Raw genomic sequence first — 20,823 nt, 5'->3', positions numbered from 1 at the left:
AACTTCTACATAAATAGGCACACAGACGACGGGCTAGGCCTGATATAACAATTAGGGCCTAGCAGCAAACTATATAGATTCAAGGCATACTAACAACAATATCACAACATATGCAATGAAACGACGTTGTATTATGCCACCTTTACCTATGAAAAAATGTCTTATTTTTTTCATTTTTGTCCTCTACTAATGAGGTGAGCTCGTTTTCCACAATCAATATTTAAACTATTTTTCTCATCTCTTTTACTTTACAAATTTCACATTATAATCCGGGTTGTCCGCTACCAAGACTAATATCTGCGGACGGTGTTAGTACTAATTAAATAGTATATTTTCATTGTTGTACTCCATTCCATCTTGTTTCTAGTTTTCTTCTATAATCTTATTCTTTCTTAATACAAATCTAATTAAATAAATGACATTATTTTATTAGTATAATACATTGTTATTTCTCTACGTATGATCGTAATTTTATTTTGGTTGACATTGGATAGTGGAATGTGAGAAAGATAGAATTACGCTATCATCAAAAACATGTGATGCACACAATTTATTAGTATTAAAAACTAACTCCAAGTATATATGTAATTCTAGTATAGCTAAAAATAATCCCAATGTATCGAATCACGGGGAATAAAATTGCAAAATATCATTATATAGTGAGCGTCATATACTATTTGGAAACATGGAGTTTTCGATTTGTTTTTTTAAAAAACTAGACAAGAACAAGTAAATAAGAAAATAACATAAGTAATCAAGTGGTAAATAATCAAACAACAAAGGGATACCAAGGATATGATTTCACTACTTTATCTTATACTCCCTCGTCCATGAAATATTGTCCAAGTTTGAGTCGGCGCGGGTTTTAAGAAATGTGAAGAAAAGTGAGTTGAAAAAGTTATTGGATGAAAAAAGGGATACCAAGGATATGATACAACATTTATATATTAGTTTTACAATAAAATGTAACTGAAAGAGTTAGTGGAAAGTGATGTCCATTTACCAAAAATAGAAAAAAAGCAAAGTGGACAACTTTTCACGGACCGACCAAAATGACAAAATGGGCAACATTTCATGGACGGAGGGAGTAAAATATAGTATAATTAAGATATACATTCCATGACAACATGATTAGTAGACGAATCACACAATTATTCCAAAGTACTAGTTATAATAGAGTGCATAGCTTAAGGTAGTCAATCAAAAGCATGCAACTCCAAACAGGTCATAAGACCCTTAAAAACTTACTCTTAGTTTACCTTTTTAGGATACTGACTATAGTGCTATTGATTTTGATCTAATACGTGAATTCTCTCTCAATTTCCTCACATACCATTAAATCATACATTCATTGTTTGTCAAACAATCAGAAGCATTATCTAACAAAATTCAACCAAGTAAATATGTCTTTGGATATAAAAACCGAAAGTTATATAAATATAAAGAGTTACTCTCAGTCCCTAGAATCATAGTGCAATTTAGCTACCCATACAAAATAACACAATGTAGCGAAAATCATAATTAAAGATCTAAACATAAAATAACACCTAGATAAAACCCAGAAAGTCGATCTTGAAGTTTTCCGTCTTCTCCTGCTTTAAATGAATGAGGGATGAAGGATGATGAAAATATGTGAGTTAATATGAGGAACTAGATCTTGAATTATGAACCTCTTCATTGATGCATTATGGGAATATTTATAGACATGGAGGCTCTTATCTGACTTGGTAACAATTTCAGCACCAAAAGACAAGGATTGCCTCGAATTAGGGTTCAGCACATTCGCCTCACTGACTCATCGGATCACTGACTGCATGTCAATGGGTCGCTAACTGCTCTCGGGCGTTGGCATGATGTACCGCTAACTCCTTTGAAGTGCTTTGTGGTCGCAAGCCTCCAAAGTTGGCCCTTGTGCAGCATATTGGACAAGTGACTTACAAATTGGAATTGCGTGCTCAAGCCACCATTCATTCTATTTTCTATGTTTTAATTCTTCACAGGTGCATTGGTACCCTACTTCATCTCGTTGACTCCACTACAACTCTTATCTTGCAACCCCCACATTGTTTTGGATAATCTTTGTATAAGATTACTTCTTTTGATAATTCAATGGAGAAATGTCTTATTTATTAGTATGGATTGCCACCAACTATTGCAACCACTTCTTTTCAATGTTTGACCGGTATTTGCTTATTGGCTAGGGATGTTTTGAAATTCCCCGTTTCTAAGGAATCTATAGGATGATTTCAGTTTTTGTTTTGAGTTGATTCCATGAAATTAACATCTAATCTAGATCGTATATTAATAGAAAACAGATAAAAAATATATCCCAGGCATACTCCTACTGATCAAGGATTACCTTTTTATGTTCTTTTTTTATTTCTGTACTACTCGTAGCCATCCACCAGTTGGACTCGACTTTAAACCTTTTAGCTAAATACCTTCACGCAAAGGTGTGTGATATCTTTGAATTCATTCGTCAGTTGGAGAGGAGCAGTGATAATGAAGTAAGTTCCATGACTTTCAAGAATGAAATCAAAGATTGGAAAGTATTCGGTGAAGAAACTGAATTGAATCTAAAGTGAATAAGATTTTATATATTGTTGCTATTCTTGATCCAAGATAGAAGATGAAGTGTATTGACGTTTATCTTACCGAAAGGAGACACAGAGTATCGAAGAAAGAAATGACATGCTTTGATTTATTGAAGTGGTGATCTGCGCATACACACAATCACGTTTGGAGTAGGATGACAAGGGATATTTTGTCAATTCTCATTTTGAGTGTTGCTTCTGAGTCCGCATTTAACATAGGTGGCCATGTTCTCACTGCATATGGAACTTCATTGACATGCAAGATGGTGGAGGCTTTGATACGTGCCACAGATTGGTTGGAAACTTGTAATTTGGATAAGACAAATTAGGAAGATGTCATTGAAGAATAATAACAAAAGAAATTTCATAGTGGTATGTTTAATTCTAATTTATAAATAATTATGATATGAAAAGGAAATGCAATTTATTTAGTAATTATAATTATACTTACCACTATGAAATTCTATATGTAGTTCTTTTTCAACAACATATTCACGTGAGACAAAAGATGGATAGTTGGCACGTGAATTCACGTGAAATAGAGTATGGATTTGAGGTTTGAAGGGAGGGGGATGTGCCCCACCCTTAACTAGAAAAGAAAATAAAGGATATAGACAACTTAATAAGCCCTCAAACAAGCATACCTATTGATGGATTAGATAGAAATTAATCTCATGATATACTGTTTGGTTGGATTTGGAAATATTCGGTGGGTACATGTCTTGGGACAGTGTCATGCGAGTATGCTATGTGTGTGATATGACTTTACAGATATTGACATGTTGCTTTAAAAAATTTGTTTTATTTTGAATTTTGTTTTGTTTAATTTACTGTGTATGCAAATATTATTGCCATTGTTCTGTATTTACTGTGTCAAATAATTGCATTTATTCGCATTGTCAATGATGCATTAAGATAACAATATTGTTATGGATGATAATCAACAATTGGAGGATGATAAAATAGTAAATGATATTGAAGATGAAGAAGCAGCAAGGATAGAAGCTTTAGCTCTAAGCAGAAAAAGGGAAAAAAAAGTGGAGGCCAATCTAATCGGCAATCCACATCTTGCATTGGAATGACTATAACAGAGTAATGGTTGAAGCATATAATCCCTCTTATTAAAAAAATGAAAGTAAAGTACAAACGTTACGGTGCTTTGATTGTTGTAAACTCATGGGCGTGTGAGACTAATGGTTTGAAGAACCATACTATTTCTTGCTTGAAGAAGTTAGTTATAGCCAAGTCGGTTATGACGACCGTGCCTTGCTAAAGAAAGAATCTTATGCCTCGTCATCCCAAAATGGCGGTTATCAAGTACAACCGTCATTTGGTATGCGTGCTTGAAGTGATGGGATTTTATCAAACGTTTTGTCTTGATTTGATTTTAAAAAGCGTATTTAACACGTGGTCTATTCTTTCATGTAGGTATCCAGAGGGTAAGACGTAGCAATCGAAGACTCTGATAGGCATGGCTGTCCGGGGCTACCCGGCGTGAGTGAGCGCGACTTCTCGACTCAAGCGCATCGTGGTAAGGCCCTTGCAATGTCCAAGATTGTGTCATTATTTTATTCTAGCATTAAACTCATTGTAAAACGCTTATGAACATTTATTTGTAATCCGAAATTCTCAATCGAGCTTTAAAATTTAAATACGTTAAATGAATTATTTTTCATTTGAAAGTCCGAAACATATTCCATTCATAACTCTTGGTCAATATGTGAGGCAAAATAGATTAGATACATTTAAAAACACAAAATTCGATTAACCAAACGACTTAGAAAAAAATTGGGGTGGATGTTACATCGGTAGTGACTAGTGGTCAAACTATTTTGACCTCCAATGTCGATGGTGGTAGTGGAGCATACCGGGATTGTGCAAGATGATCCTACTCGATGAGCTTCCCCCTTTTCTTGTTGAAAAGGAAGGATTTCAAAGTTTCATGCAACTTGTTTATCCACAATTCTAAATACCTTCAAGACAAACAATACAAACAGATTGTGTGAAATTGTTTTTTGAGGAGAAACAATGTCTGCTCAAGCTCTTTCATAAAAGAGACATGAGAAGAGTATCGATCACAACAACAGACTCTTGGACTTCATTGAATAACAACGTCATTTGTGTTATTGCACACTATATAGGGAAAGATTGGATACTACATAACAAGAAAATAAACTTTTCCAATACCAGAAATGACATTGGTGGTGCTATAGTGAAATCACTAACAAAGTGGCGTTTGGTGCATTTATATATTTTGTACTTTATATAATGCATCCATGAATGAAACCCTAATTAGTATCATCAAGGCATACATGGAGAGGTTAAGTAAAAACGTTTTGGATGACAAGTACTTCCACATGTGTGTAGCGCATATCTTGAATTTGGTTGTAAAGGATGAGTTGGACGAACTATGCATTTCCATAAGACGAGTTAGAAAGACAGTGCAATGGCTTAAAAGTTCACCACATAGATGGGGTTGTGAAATAAATTGGATTATCACATAGATAAAGTTGATTGCAAGAAGACATTGTGCATCGATATTCCTGCTCGGTGGAACTCTACATATTTGATGATAAAGTTAGTTGTATTGTATGCTGATGCATTCACGACATTCGAAAATATGAATTCTTCTTTCGGGAAAGTTTTGCATGAAAGAAAGCATGACAATGCTCCTATTGGACCTCATGAGGAAGAAGATTGGGAAATGTGAAGAAGGTGATTGACTACTTCATTCCACTCATTAACTCATATCGTCTCCATTACCAAAAATCCAACTTCACATATGTTCTTTGAAGAAATGTGTGGTATGTTTGAATTCATCAGTCAGTTAGAGAGAAGCAACGACAATGACGTAAGTTCCATGACTTTCAAGGATTAAGTTAAAGATTGGAAAGTATTAGATGAAGGATCTAAATTGAATCTAAAGATGAATAAGTTTTTATATGTTGAAGATGAAGTGTGTTGATGTCTATCTTACCGAAAGGAGACACGGAGTAACAAAGAAAGAAATGACAAGCTTTGATTTATTGAAGTGGTGATCTTAGCATACACACAATCACGTTTGGAGTGAGATGGCAAGGGATATTTTGCCAATTCTCATTTTGAGTGTTGCTTCTGAGTCCGCATTTAACATATGTGGTCATGTACTCACTGCATACTTGTAAAATGGTGGAGGCTTTGATAAGTGCCACGGATTAGTTGAAAACTTGTAATTTGGATAAGAAAGATTAGGAAGATGTCGTTGGAAACAAAAGGAATTTCATAGTGGTATGTATAATTCTAATTTATAAATAATTATAATATGAAAAGAAATGTGATTTATTTAGTAAATATAATTATACTTACCACTATGAAATTCTATTTGTAGTTCTTTTTCAGCAACATATTCATCTTCTTTCTTATCCAAAATACAAGTCTTCAACTAATCTCTGCCACATATCGAAGCCTACAATACCTTGCAAGTCAATGAACTTCTATACGGAGTGAGTACACGACCGCTCATGTTCAATGCAGACTCAGAAGTAACATTCGGAATGGAAACTAAAGAATATCCCTCGCCATCTTGGTCAAAATGTGTTAGTGTGTATGCACAGACTACCACTTTAATAAATCAAAGCTTGTCACTTCTTCTTTCGGTACTTTGTGTCTCCTTTCGGTAAGATAAGCATCAACACGCTTCATCTTCTGTCTCAGATAAAAAATAACAACAATATATAAAATCTTATTCATCTTTAGATTCAATTCAATTCCTCGTCTAATACTTTCCAAATTCAATTCAGTTCCTCTTGTAATACTTTCCAATCTTTCACTTCATCCTTGAAAGTCATGGAACTTACTTCATTGTCACTGCTCCTCTCCAACTAACGAATAAATTCAAAGATACCACACATCTCTGCAAAGAACATATGTAATGTTGGTTTTTCGGTGGAGACAATATGAGTTAATGAGTGGAACGAAATAAGCAATCATCTTCTTCATATTTCTCAATCTTCTTCCTCGGGCGGTCCAATAAGAGCATTGGCATGCTTTCTTTCACGCAAATCTCTCCCGAAAGAAGAATTCATATTTCCAAATGTCGTGAATGCACCAGCAGATGGTACAACCGGCGTTATTATCTACTATGTAGAGTTCCACCGAGTAGGAACATCAGTGCACAATGTCTTCTTGCAATCAACTTTGTCTCCGAGATAATTCAACACTTTTTTCCCACAACCCAATCTATGTGGTGAACTCTTAAGCCATTTCACAACCTCACTAACTTGTCTTGTAAAAATGCCTATTTCGTCCAAACCATCTTTTACAACCAAATTCAAGATATGCGCTACATAACACGTGGAAGTATTTGCCACCTAAAACATCTTTACTCAACGTCTCCATGTGAAACTTCACGACACTAATTACAGAGTCATTTGTCAATGCATTATTTAAAGTGGGAAAAAAATAGATGCGTTAAACCCCACTCTGTCAATGATGTCATGATATTACCACCAATGTCATTACCCTTGTGGTTGTCGATCTTGGAAAAGTTGATTATCTTCGTATGTAGTATCCAATCTTTCCTAATATAGAGTGCAATAACAAAAATGAAGTTGTGGTTATTCAATGAAGTTCAACAGTCAATGAAGTTCACATATCTCTTTTTAGAAAGAACTCCAACAAACTTTGTTTCTTATCAAGAAATAATTTCACATAATCCGTTCGTATCGTTTGTCTCGAATGTATTTGGAATTATGGACAAACAATCTGCATGAAACTTTGAAAACATTATCATTCAACAAATAAAAAGGACGTTCATCAAGTAGGATCAACTTGAACAATCCTAGTCTAATCGTCTACTGATCAAAAAGTTCCAAGTTAAATGCTCCACTACCACCATCCACTGTGTAGGTTAAAATAGTTTGGTCACTACCGACTTGGGCTTTAGCTAACTTATTCAAACAAGAAAATGTATGGTTCTTCAAACCATTAGTCCCACATGCTCATGAGTCTACACCAATCAAAGCACCCCCATAAGATCAGGAACCAAGTTGCTTGCAACCGAGATTACACCGACAGCACCATGATCGCACATGGAGTCATGACACTCATCGTTGTTTGCACTCCACACGACAAACCCATTGCTCCACTATATCATGTCTAACACATTCCTTCACACCAGCCATGTTGGGGCTCTTTGCTATCTTCTCGATAACATGGGGGATGTCTTGGACTGTCCGAGATGACACGTTGTACACAATCATATGACACATGGGAAGCACGCTATTGAAGTGAGAAATTAAACCCTCTAAGGAGGTCTTCCCATAGTAGGGGGAATGATGTGAAGGGTTGCATGCATTCCAACAACAAAACCATGTTCAGTAGCCTTGATTGCTTCTCAAGTCAAGTTGCTTCCCGTGTTGCCAATAACTTTGATGGATCTACCGTAACAATTCATAGTGTGACCAATGAGCATGATGTGCTCATCCCAACTCATCTCATAAACTGGCCCTCGCCAGTCATGCCTCCAATGATCACACACACCCTCCACACCATCATTGATCTGCTCGTTCATTAAGGCATCGTAGGCCATAAGGTCAAATCTATCATCCGACAAATATGGTGTTTTAATGGCAGTAATCAACCTAAGCGACTTTATGTCATCAACATTAGTTATGCAAATGGAAATTTAACAACTTGCTTGAATTTTTAGATTGATATATAATCTTTAGAGGCGATGCAGAAGTAGGTTAAAGAATAATATGTTTTTAACTTCATATCTACGCATTGGAAGATGAAAATTGGGGATTACAGCTTCCATTGGTAACCTCCATATTGGGATCCTTCCTGCGTAGTTAAACCGGCATCAATACAACTCCACAGCATTCTGCTTTAGAGAAATTGAGCAGAGCTACAATATGATCGCATTATTTATCTGGATGGATCACATCCACATATAAAAGCATGAACGTCTAGGACATCGTAGTTCTATACATATATTAAGATATTTTCTCATATAACAAATACATCTTCATCTTAGTTGCATACTTATTTTGCTTCCGATTTCAACATAGAAATTACAGAGTACAGATCGCACCATTATTGAGCGGGATTGTAACTTCGCAAAGTGAAAATCCAAATAACAAAACTATAGTATTTCAGTAAAATGTTGTACCTCGATGGCTATCATTGACGAAATAACAGTCGATAGCTGAAGCCATTACAGAAAATTTGTGAGAACTGAATGATGCAAATTGAGAAATAGCGCAACGCGATTTCACTCAATTCGGCGGTGGTTGTAGCTGCGCATCTGCCAGAAAGATTGGCTCTTAGAGAGGAACATTTTATTTGAAATAGTGAACTACATAAATGGTATCTCATCTTTCACTTTCGCACATAAATGGTACTTGGTCTTTATTTTATATCGTTTTTAGTACTCTGTGACAAAAATAACCTTAGGTACCAAATATGTGATTTTTTTGTAATGGAGGATATTTTTGAAAATTTTAATTAAATAGTATCAAACATATGATTTTTTTCTTCCTCTCTTATTTCTTCTTCAGTTTCTTCTTCTTTCTTTTTTCTTCATTTTCTTCTTTCTTTTCAGTATTTTGTCTTCATTTCTTCTTTCTTTTTTCTCTTTAGTTTATATTTCCTCTTTTTTCTTCTTTTTCTTCTTTCTTTTTAATGTTTTATACATACATCTAATTGCATTCATAATATAATATAAATCAAAAACAAAACACCTAACCAAATTAATTATTTAAAGTAATTAAATCAATTGAATATCTTTTAGTATTGAATTATTTTATACTATTTTAGAGTTGAAACTAAATATATTCAACTCTTAAATCATCATGAATACAATTCTCAAATTTAATTTTTTATTAAGACTATATTGATTAGTTGTTAATTTAATATAAAATAATAATTATTATTATTATTATATAATATATGATTCATAATTTAAATAATTATACTATAATTTATTTATTAATCACCACTAGTTTTTAGTATTAAATACAATTATAACTATAATTATAATTAAGTATATTTGAATGATATTAAAAAATAAATTAATTATTATTTATAATATCAAAATAATAATATTAATATCGATTTAATAATAGTAGTATAAAGAGCGAGGAGAATGAGAGAAGAAATTATAATATCACTTTTGGTACTAGTTTTGCGTATGCCCAAAATATCCTCTATGACACAAATGGGATAATATATTTGTTTAGAGGGCATTTTGGGGTGAAGATTATATCAAGTACCAAAAATGTGATTTATAGGTATAAAAATGATATAAAATAAAGATCAAGTATCATTCATGTGCAAAAGTGAAAGATCAAGTACCATTGATTTAGTTCACTCTATTTGAAATTAGCTTGCGTGAAAGCGGCTGCAAGGTTTTAGTGTTTTAATATAATTCCGAGTGAACTGCACCAAAAGGCCCTAACTTTTCGCTGTGTAACAGCAGAGGCCCCTAACTTTTAAAAATCCCACCAGAGGGATCTAACAAAATATGTAATCACAAATCGTGTTTTTTCGGACCATAACACCCTCAGGGCTTGGAAGGGCAAAACTGCCCTTTTGTATGGTCGCCACTGCTGCATGCACTGTTGATGGGACCTGCGAAAGTAATTGATGTGACAGCAAAGCATGGTTCTTGTCCCCTATTCTTAGACGGAACCTTTTACTTGCTAATACTAAAAGATTGTTAGTTAATTTCTTTTTCTTATGTATAGACTAGCAAAATATTACTCCTATGTATCAGTTAAATAGGTTAATTAGTTTGTATAAAGATTATTAGGAAATAATTTTTTTTACAATAAAGTTCCTAATAAGCTTATAGGAGTATTTATCTTGATTTTTCAAAATACTAAAAAGTTTTTTAAATTAGAAACTCACTTGCATTGTTTTTTGCAATGTAATCAAATAAACATGACAATGAAGGAGGGTGAGGCAGGTATAAGGTCAAGTGGCATAATTGGAAGTGGAAAATGGGAGACATTCACATTCCACAATACAACTAATAAATATCTTTATTCACTCTATTTAAAGTTAATTTACTTTTCCTAATTCGTTTAAGGTTACATTTTCATTAAAATATAATGTAACCATATATTCACAAATCACATTGTCACGCATTAATTTCAATAATGACGTAGAACTCCCCAAAATGAGTACTACTACTATTTATTTATATATGCGAACTTTACAATATTATATTATATATTTCTACTATATTTAACTTATTATCTTCAAAATTATCGTGAGAATGAAGAAGATCATACTTAATATTACTAAATAAAATAGACATCCCCAGCACATGCAGACTATGTGCAGGTATAGGGAACAGGTGTAGTATGTAAAAGGTCTAAACTGCCCTTCAGCCCATTTGGACATTTTCGTCCAAAAAATGGCAAAATATACACGTTTTATGATTACATATTTTGTTAGATCCCTCTGATGGGATTTTTAAAAGTTAGGGGTCTCTGCTATTACACAGTGAAAAGTTAGGGCCTTTTGGTGCAGTTCACTTTATAATTCCCTCAAATAAAAGTGGTTTATGGAAATTATAATTTAATGTCGAAACTGATAAATATTTTTGTTTGGCACAACTGCCAATAATTATTGTATAGGAATTAGGAATAGGATTCTTCTCTGCATGCGTATCATTATTTTATTTTTTATTTTAATTAAAAACAGAAAAAAGAGACGAATTTATGAATCCTTGAATTGAGCAGCACGCCGCCAAAGTCCGCTACAGTCCACACTGTTTCTTCCTTGAATCGTAAATCAATTGAAGCACCTTTTCGTCTCTCTCTATAATCGACTGCAAATTAAGAGACCGATTGGAAAATGGCGGAAGCGAGTGGTGAAGAGTACCTGTTTAAGATAGTGGTGATCGGCGATTCCGCTGTGGGGAAATCGAATTTGCTGTCGCGGTTTACTCGAGATGAGTTCGACCACAACTCCAAGGCCACGATTGGAGTGGAGTTCCAGACGCAGGTGCTGGAGGTCGACGGCAAGGAGGTGAAAGCGCAGGTGTGGGATACCGCCGGCCAGGAGCGATTCCGCGCCGTCACCTCCGCCTATTACCGCGGCGCCGTCGGAGCTCTCGTCGTCTACGATATTACTCGGAGGATTACTTTCGATAGCGTCAAGCGTTGGCTCGATGAGCTCAATAGTAATCTCTCTTTCTCTCTCTCTCTCTCTCTCTTCAATTGAATCTGGTTAGAATTCTAGTAGAATTTCAGAGGAAGAAAAGGAGACTGTTGAAGCTTATCAATTTGCTCATCATTTCTCTGTATGCAAATTTATCTTAAATTCTCCACTTTCTACATATGTGCGAATCTACAACTATCTTAAACATATAAGCACATTTGACTTGCGTTCATGTTGACTGCGAATATCTACGGCTATTTAATCTAATCAATCATCAAATCTAAGATAGATACGTTCTCGATGAGTTTCCTTTTTCCCTCCATTGACTGCATGAGTTTCCTTTTCCCTCCATTGATAGGAAGGTAGTCTGCAGCCATTCTCGATGTTCAAGCAGTTTGTGATCTGGAAACGTTGCAATTAGCTTTATCTGGTTTGCATTACTAGAATATTGAGGTTGGGATTGGTAGAGGTGACAATTTCTTGCTCTGTTTTGGAGATAATGGACAGTTACACATCTTATCTATAGATCTATACATCCAACAGTATATATATATATCTGATTCACATGCATAGATTTCCTTGTTCGTTTCGCCCTATAACTATTAAGGTATTCTGCTGCACTGGTCCTATCCTCTCCTATCCCACCATTCTGAACGTTTATGTGATCTTGATAGTTTTGGCACCCGTGTATCTGTTGGTGTTTTGGTGTCTTGTAGCTAGATTTTCTATCTCAAGTGACATTCTGATTTTTCGCAACCAAAATGCAGCTCACTGTGACACTGCAGTCACACGGATGCTTGTGGGGAACAAGCTCGACTTGGAGAGCATCAGAGAGGTGACGACAGAGGAGGGCACGGAGTTGGCTGAAGAAGAAGGGATGTTCTTCATCGAAACATCTGCCTTGGATTCAACTAACGTGAACAAGGCATTTGAGATTGTTATCCGTGACATCTACGAGAAAGTGAGCCGGAAAATCCTCAGCTCTGACTCGTATAAAGCAGAGTTATCTGTCAATCGTGTTAGCCTTGATTTATCGAAGCAGAAAAGCTATTTCTCATGTTGTTCAAGTTAGGTTGCTAGTGTGGGAATGCCTCTTATTTATTTCTGTTGTTGTGCTGGCTTATATGTATCATTTATTTTGTCACAAAAGGAAAATAGCATTACTATTTACATATATACAGTGTTGATTATTTCAGTCTTGTGGATCCAATTCAGTTTACCAATTGTGTCCAAGTAATGACTTCATTTCATTGTTTTTGGCCAATTTTGAACTATTCTATTGTCCTCGTATTAATGGCCTTCATAAGTAGAATAAAGCTGCGTGTAAAGTGAGAGGATTCACTAAAATTTGACTAATTTTTAAGCATAAAATATTTCTTTTTTTGGACTAGAGCACTTGTATAGGGACAGCTCAATAAGTTATACAGTAGTACTAATGTTTTCTGAGAGTAGTAACTAAGATCCTCATGAGCAATCATTCATTCATCAGTAAGAAACCAAATGCTTCTGTGCTTATTTGCCCAACAAAAACTCGTGTTGCTCATCCAAAAAATTGAAGAATTAAATTAAAAATAGATTATATATGGATTATTCGTGTCTAAATATGTACAAGGAATATATAGCACCTACAAAAAATAAATTCTGACAACCTGAAACTGCAACTTTTCATGGTTTCCTCAAGGCCGAGGCTGCTCCCATGACGACTGCCAATAAGATCCCGACTCCGGCTCCAACAGATGCGCCAACAGTCGCTGCACCTAAAGTATTCGACTTAGCAGCTGCATCTCGATCTGCTCTTCCAGCAGCTGCACGCTCTCGTGCCAGTTCAAAGAAAATCCTATCTCTAGCAAGTTCCTATAGAGAATGAGAGAAATTAAGGCAAAGAATAAAAAATGTGCATAATCAAGTAGCTATATACTTCTTCAGCTTCTTGAATTGAGTTATTATACTTTCATTTGTATAATAGATAAATAGATCCTAGTACTTCAATTCAGAAAAGTATTAGGGCATAAATAAAAGAGAAAGATGGAAGTGAATAGACTCCATTAGAATTTATACACCAAAATTCAGGTAAATGTTTTACCTGTAGGGCAGCTTCCTCATTGTTTCGGAGCAAGCGATGGACAAGCTGACAAAGAGATGTTACACCATCAACAGGGAGAATTGATGGTTTCCTTCGGAAAGGTCTCCGAACAAGATTGAGTGGGGCAAAAATTAGCCTTCGGCCGACAGATTTCCTATCAGGTACTGTGTCTTCAGCACGCCATGATAGTTCAACCCCTACTGAGGTGGGCATTACATATGGGCATGAATTGACAACCTCGGTTAGTGTAGGAGAGGCTTGATATGCTTGCAATACGCCATTAATAGCTGTCTTTTGCTGGTGTGCACTAACAGAGAATTTGTTTGTTATAGCAAGAACCCAAGGGATGCCAACAGTTTTAGCCTCGTCTAAGAGTAGTGACAGAGCTGGTTGTGGTGATGCGTTTGATTGGCCATACCGGGGTATCCTATGAGACAAGTTGTGCACAAGAATGACCAAATCTGTTTTCTGGCTAAGATCACGGATACCCTTCCACAATTCATCCCTGAAGTTTGAGGCTTCCAGATTCAGATTCTGTACCACAGAGAAGGCGGACTTAACAATAAGAAATAATTAGAAAATCACGCCGCTGGATAGTTTGCTTAGCAACTTGTACATGAAATGTTAACTACCTAGTAAAAGAATAGTTTGATTCAATTATATTAATTGAAACTTATACGTGCTAGAGCAGTTATAGGTAAACACCTGCAGATTCACTCCTGTGGAATCTGAATAGAGCAAGCCACCAGCAATACCTTCTTGGAGATCAACATCCATAGGAAAAGCTTCAAGGCTTGTCATGGTAGTTGTTCTTCCCTGATTCAAAATCGCTTTCATAAGAGAGGTTTTACCGGCACCCTACAATATACACAAGCTTTGATGATTACAAAATGATGGAGAAAAAAGAATGCTTCTCAATGCACAAAACAATACACATAGTTTTCAATCACCTCAATGCCAATTAGCCGCACCCTGCGTGTTCTTACATAAACCTCTTTGGCAACAGTAGAAAAATCTGTTGTACAAAATACAACAAAATCGCTTAGACCATCAGGATGGACAAAGTTTTCCTCCATTTCTAGAGACCTGTTCTTCAACTTCAGATCAACAGAGTTTGGATCGATGGAAAGAAAAGCAGGCATCAATGTGTCGTCACATATTTGATGTTTTGGTGGTCGTTTTAATGGAGCTCCTATAGTTATTCGCAACCTCTGCATCTCTTGTTGCAATTCATGTTGTGAAGAATATGTTGGTGGAGAAGGGAAAGATTCCACAGTAGTTGAACACCTGTCGGATCAATCATGGATGAGTAAATATTCCAGTGTTGTGAAATTGCCTTGAAAAGAGAGTTTACAGTATAGATTAGTTATAGAAACTATAGCTCTTCACTCACTGGAACTCAATGGTTAACAGCTGAGGTTCAGGAATTCATATATATATGATTCATGAATATTGGAAAGAATGTTCAAGAAAAATACCATTTACCATTCACTCGAGCTTGAATCAATGTACATTGATGTAATCCAAAACCAGATACGTCTACTTTCAGTTGATCTCCGTTCTTTTCACTTGGAATACCAGTCCATCCCAGAGGAACCAAAGAAGTAGCCGCCCGGATTATTGGAGAGTCAACAATATGCCCAAGTTCAACTGTGCCAGCAACTGAAATTCCTAGCCATTTTTGCAATTGGGGAAATTGCAGGTCTTGCTCCCCCAAGAACGAAAATGCATTTTCGTTTACGTATTGTTCGTAGATTCTGTAAGAAATAACAAGTTAATAGCAAATAACTAATTAACTATAGGATTCCATGAGAAAATGACAATTATATACAATTGAGTAGCACGTGTGCACATGAAACAATGTGGCGAAACTAAACATAAGGCCTGGAATGTTTTGAAATTACCATATTATATCAAAGATATAAATAATTGTTTTTCCTTTGGGCAGAGATGGAGATACAATTACCAATTTTCAGATGAACAAACTTTTTAGGCAAAGAGAGATTATGAAAAGATGACTTGAACAAAATATTACTCCCTTTGTTCCTTGTTAATTGAGTCGTTTTTCCATTTCGGGACATTCCGAGTTAATTGAGCCATTTCTATTTTTGGCAAAAAAAACAATGCTCCGTACATTTCTCTTTCATACTTTATGCTCTCTCTTACTTTATTATCTACTTTATTCGCTCTCCACTTAACACATTAAACATCTCTTTCTTAATCATCATGCCGAAAATAAACGACTCAATTAAAGGGAGTACTTAATTTATTTTTAGAGTTGACAAAATACCTGGAAAACAGAAACATGGGGAAAAGGAATACCAAGGTTCAAAGTAATACCTTTGAAAGCGGGACCTGTATGATTTCATGGAATGTGACTGAAAACGCTCTTTAACTTCAGCAAGTACAGATCTCACCTGAAAATGACATTTTTAATTAAGTTCGAGATTGAATTGCTAAATAAACTGTATACGGTATTTATAATTAAGTTCGGGATTGGATGGCTATATAAACTGATACATAATCGTAAGGTCCAAAAGCTCCTGTAGAGGAGCACGAAGAGGCATCAACATGGAAGATATTAACAAGCATTCATCTTACCGATGTCAATTTTGAGTATTCTGAACCAGATAGTGATTCCACAGATGAATTTCCCAAAAGATAAAGCTGTTACAGAAGAATGCAACACAGTTGGTTAAGAAATCATATATTCACAGCATCTGAGATTCAACACGTGGCTTTATATGCATGTCCATATTAGTAAATAACCATTTGGTATAAATCAAAAGTAAGAAACCAGATTTATAAGGCTCAATTCAACAATCATAGTTAGGTTGCCATAATGTACAAAAATAGCAAACAAGAGAACAACAATGAAAATGTAATCAACCAATAGTCTTACTTGACCAAATGGTACATATGAAGGTAAGGAAGGTATCCTGCGCCATCTTCTCTTATCCCCAATGCTAGTATTACTAGCACCAGATGATTTGTCATTCTTTATTCCTCCAGTTATGTCTTCACTTTTATCAGGTAAAGGCCGAAGGGAAATGCCGTCTGAACTCTCCTCTATTTCAAGAGATTGTGGAGTAGTAACTAAGTCATCGATAGTTGATGTTGCAGAAGAATCAATAGCAGATGTTTCAATTGGCTCAACTCTATTTCCTTTATTAGAAAACTGTCTCCGAAGACCTTCTATAGGAACAAGCCTAGAAAGTCTCCAAAAAGAATTCTGCACGGGACCCAAACCCAGAACCAACTGCTCCCCTTCATTCTCTTTCGGTCTATTCGCCTTCTGCTTCTCAAATCCTTCACCATATTTTAACACTGATGGTGAAGTTTCAGTCGTGGCCAACCCTGTTGGGTTCTGTGAGTTATAATGATGAAAGTATGCAGGGGATAATATTCGAGGCACCAAGTCTTCAGGAATGCAATAGGTCTTAAAATAATGATGCCATCCTCTTCCATTAACATAGCTGAAAGGAAACATGTCAGAATTCTTGAAAGCTCAAATTAGTTAATAAAGAGCGACATATAGATCGGTAGACATACTCTCTAAGAGCAGCATTTCCTACTGGTGGCTGGGAGAATGTTATGCACTTCACTTGTATCTTATCGGTAGATGTAACAGCGATTACTCTCAAAATTGCAAGGGTTGCCAAAACAGCCACCTAAAAGAAAATTAGATAAACTTCACCAGTAACATCAAGAAAGTAAAGGTAACACGAGCTAATTTTACATTAGCGACAAACTTACTGCTCCACCAAGTGAGTGTCCACATAACACCAGTTTTCGTTTCTTTTTCTGGGCTAGCCTGTATAATTCCAATGCAGGAATTCCTTTAGCACGAGCCATGAATCCCTAGTGATGGATAAATAATATTAACCACAAATGAAGCATAAAAGAAAAGGTAGCTTCAGCAGTAAATAAAGGAGCATCCCCTGTGAATAAGAGATGATACATATCAGTATAAAAATGTAATGTCATAGAAGTACCCGATGAACAGCAGGCTTTGGGGTGGAATTTGTTGGTTTATAGTTGGTTTCAATATGTATAGTGCTGCTCTCCCCATTACTCATTTGACCATCAGTTTCTGTAAAACCCATTCTGTTTATGTCTTCCGTTGTACTATCGTGGAATATGGCACCTTGAAATATATTTGCATCAGCCATGATATCCCTTTGTAACAGGTAGCAGCAAAGAGAAAGTAAAGCACAATTTAAGCAATGATTTCAGAAAGAAGATAAATAGCTAGTCAAAGTATATGCACCATACTTACTTGTACCGCTTGGTCCCAATGAAGGAAGCAAATAAAGTGTCTCCTGCTTCAGCTAATAGATACCTATGAATTAGGATCAGAGTGAAGATAAGCAAAAAAGATAAAATATACAACAGTATGCGGAGAAAATAGAACAATGACAAGAATGCATAAACATGACTCATGAGTGAATAAGGGGCCGTAGAGCGTAGACAATTAAATACTGCTAGCAATGAACAAAATGCAGACAAAATAAATATTAACCAAAATAGCATGTGAATGTACACACCTGTGAGGAACATGATCTGAACATGGTTGGACACGCTCTAGGGATACCAAATGCCCTCCAAAGTCGGCCTTAAATTTGTTCACTGCCCGAAGCATCTCAGCAGCAGGTCTCTATCAAGAAGATTATCAATCTCAGGAACAAGATAGTACAATCCCAATTCACATAAAGAAGGTAAGCACAGAAAAATGAGTTTCAATGCTTCGAGATCCAAATCTGGAAACTAATATCGAACGTCCCCTGAACACAACACAATCTATTGAACGACAAAAATACAACTATATCAGACTCACGACATGTACGGTGTACCACAACCGGAAACTTCAGCAGATGATTGTGTAATTGAGTAGTGCTTGGCAACAACGAAACAAATTCCAATTTTTCACTAATCAATGAATCCTTATTCCAAAACATACTAACCATTTTAACAAAAAATGGACTCTAAACATCATTACCAGGAGTAAACCAATAAAGTAACGTATTTGAATGAAAATGCACCTGAGGTAACAGTTGTCAGTGTGATATACCTCAAAAGGAAACCAAATAGATGCAAATTAAAACTAAAACCTAGTCCTAGTTCACCAGATTTTGACCAAAACATAAACTTGAGAGCTCAAATAAGTCCAGAATCACAGTTTCAAAAGCGAAAATGCCAGCCGTAAATCAAAGAGCGAAGCACCTTGTATACACACTCGGAGAGGACCATGCAGCACAAGATTTCCTGCAAATCGGAGAGCGTCTCAGCCTTGAGGGCGGCGCAGAGCTCATGCCATTGCTTCTTGCGGCGGTCGAGCTCCTCCTGGAGCATCCTCTGCTGCTCGCGGCGGCCGTCCTGCCACGGCCACTTGACGGCGATCCGCCATGGCTGAGGCCACGTCACCTTGAGGATTTTGGTGCTGTGATCTCTGATCCAAGTCTCCACCCTTCTGTGCAGCGTTTCCATCGCCCATTCAATCAATCTGAGACCCTAATTGGATTTAATTAGGGCAGAGAGAGAGAGGGGAAATGTGGCGGTAATTTGCCTATTTGGGGGGAATAAAGCACGAAGGGGAATAATGCCCGAATCTGTATCTAATATAGTATCTAGAAATAGAATTCTCAATAACTAAAATTGAATATGAAATTTTTTTTTGTTTGAATTTGGGGTAAATAGTAGGAGTAAAATTAGCATTGGATGTGACAAAATTGAAAAAAAATGAGTTTGAATTTTACGTAAATAATTGGAAATTACCTAAAATCTAACTCCACTTTTGGATCAAAGTGCCTTTTCAAACCTAAAACTAGTAAAATACTGCTACATAACAACACTTCATCTATACATCTAAATGAGACACAAATAAAAAAAAATACTACTACAAGCTCATAAAATAATGTATAAGCAAAACATTTCATAAAATTAAAAATTCAGTTTAAAAACAGTAATAAATAGTGTTTCAGTCATTAAACCATGAACAAGTTTATAAATATGCAGCTGCAAAGATAAAAATATTAATTTATTTATATATTTTTACCGTCCCACTAAACATTTACTTTTTTATACAGAATTTTATGTAATGTTATTTTGTAAATTAAGTGGAGAGAGAATGAAATTAGAGAAAAAAAATAATAGAAATAACGTAACATGAATATTTTATGAAAGAAGATCAAATTCTCAAATAATTACTAAGTTTGAGATTTTGATCTTCATTGTTCCATCTCCAACGAATTACACACTGATGTGCTAACGGTCTAAAATATATGGACAGCATACTGTTGGGCAAAACAACAACCATTAAATAAGTTCGAAATGACATTATGTCTACATGTTTTAAACAGACAATAAAATAATTACAAAAATCTCAAACTCTGACAATTTATTTTTAAAATTTTGAAAAATATTGCAAATCAAAATGATTTAGTAATTTGTTCTTTATCACTATGCAAATGTAATCAACTAGAGCATATATAGTGGAGTAGTATAATTTTCTCGACTGATAACTCCATAGCACAAGCCACCGCCGGCCAACCCTACGCCGGGGAGGGATCCCCTGTTGTGGTAAAATTTACAGTAGGCCTGCTGTGGACAAAACGCAAGATTTAAACTATGAAACGCAGCCCTATGTTCATACGGATTATTTTGATATTCTTACGTTTATTTTATTGTTATACTGCTAATAAAGACACTGTGGTATCCATTTTCATATTTTGATATTCTTACGTTTATTTCCTTGGTTAATTGTTTTGGAGTTAATTTTTTCATACCCGAGTTAGTTCAACATTTTTCTTTTTTATTTCAAGTAATAAACGTACATATGCCACTTTCTTTCTTTTTCAGCATTACTTTTTATTCTTCTTTTCTTTTTCTCTTTTTTACATTTTTTACGTTTTGAATACTATCATTCCAAATAAGATTATCATACCTTGCTGTATAGGGAAAACAATTGTTTATAATAAAAACTCTCTTTTTATTCTT

At 35.4% G+C, this 20,823-nt stretch overlaps 2 protein-coding genes and 1 pseudogene across 3 annotated transcripts; 1 reads left to right on the top strand and 2 right to left on the bottom strand.

Annotated features, from left to right (window-relative positions):
- Window positions 1–7,590: 7,590 nt before the first annotated feature.
- LOC121764319 lies at window positions 7,591–8,791 on the bottom strand (annotated as a pseudogene).
- A 2,459-nt stretch (window positions 8,792–11,250) lies between these two features.
- LOC121763555 (ras-related protein RABA5b-like) lies at window positions 11,251–12,939 on the top strand. Its single transcript, XM_042159596.1, has 2 exons — window positions 11,251–11,766; window positions 12,512–12,939. The coding sequence occupies exons 1-2, from the start codon at window positions 11,439–11,441 to the stop codon at window positions 12,814–12,816; spliced, it is 633 nt and encodes a 210-aa protein (XP_042015530.1). The 5' UTR covers window positions 11,251–11,438; the 3' UTR covers window positions 12,817–12,939.
- Window positions 12,940–13,280: 341 nt separating this feature from the next.
- On the bottom strand, window positions 13,281–19,407 carry LOC121765737. Of its 2 annotated transcripts, XM_042161946.1 has the most exons (14): window positions 19,051–19,407; window positions 18,375–18,484; window positions 18,107–18,169; window positions 17,823–18,006; window positions 17,584–17,688; window positions 17,380–17,498; window positions 16,730–17,303; window positions 16,429–16,494; window positions 16,168–16,244; window positions 15,306–15,584; window positions 14,778–15,114; window positions 14,533–14,685; window positions 13,828–14,361; window positions 13,281–13,598 (listed from the first exon to the last, which is right to left on the bottom strand). In XM_042161946.1, the coding sequence occupies exons 1-14, from the start codon at window positions 19,312–19,314 to the stop codon at window positions 13,410–13,412; spliced, it is 3,054 nt and encodes a 1,017-aa protein (XP_042017880.1). In that variant the 5' UTR covers window positions 19,315–19,407; the 3' UTR covers window positions 13,281–13,409. The 2 variants fall into 2 exon arrangements, with proteins under 2 accessions (XP_042017880.1, XP_042017881.1); XM_042161947.1 differs by lacking the exon at window positions 19,051–19,407 and having other exon boundaries at window positions 17,823–17,974; window positions 18,375–18,452.
- Window positions 19,408–20,823: the final 1,416 nt, after the last annotated feature.

Source organism: Salvia splendens, chromosome 14, assembly GCF_004379255.2.
Source record: "Salvia splendens isolate huo1 chromosome 14, SspV2, whole genome shotgun sequence".
NCBI classification, from domain to species: Eukaryota; Viridiplantae; Streptophyta; class Magnoliopsida; order Lamiales; family Lamiaceae; genus Salvia; species Salvia splendens.
Note: the sequence above shows the minus strand (reverse complement) of the source record. Positions and strands in the feature narration are given on the sequence as shown.

Excerpts from the sequence above, each read along its gene's own strand:
- LOC121763555 (XM_042159596.1), top strand. The coding sequence starts at position 11,439 with ATGGCGGAAGCGAGTGGTGAAGAGTACCTGTTTAAGATAGTGGTGATC. Across the intron at positions 11,767-12,511 it reads TTGGCTCGATGAGCTCAATA|CTCACTGTGACACTGCAGTC; the intron begins GTAATCTCTCTT and ends ACCAAAATGCAG.
- LOC121765737 (XM_042161946.1), bottom strand. The coding sequence starts at position 19,314 with ATGGAAACGCTGCACAGAAGGGTGGAGACTTGGATCAGAGATCACAGC. Across the intron at positions 16,495-16,729 it reads CATATGTACCATTTGGTCAA|CTTTATCTTTTGGGAAATTC; the intron begins GTAAGACTATTG and ends CTTCTGTAACAG. Across the intron at positions 13,599-13,827 it reads ATGAGGAAGCTGCCCTACAG|GAACTTGCTAGAGATAGGAT; the intron begins GTAAAACATTTA and ends CATTCTCTATAG.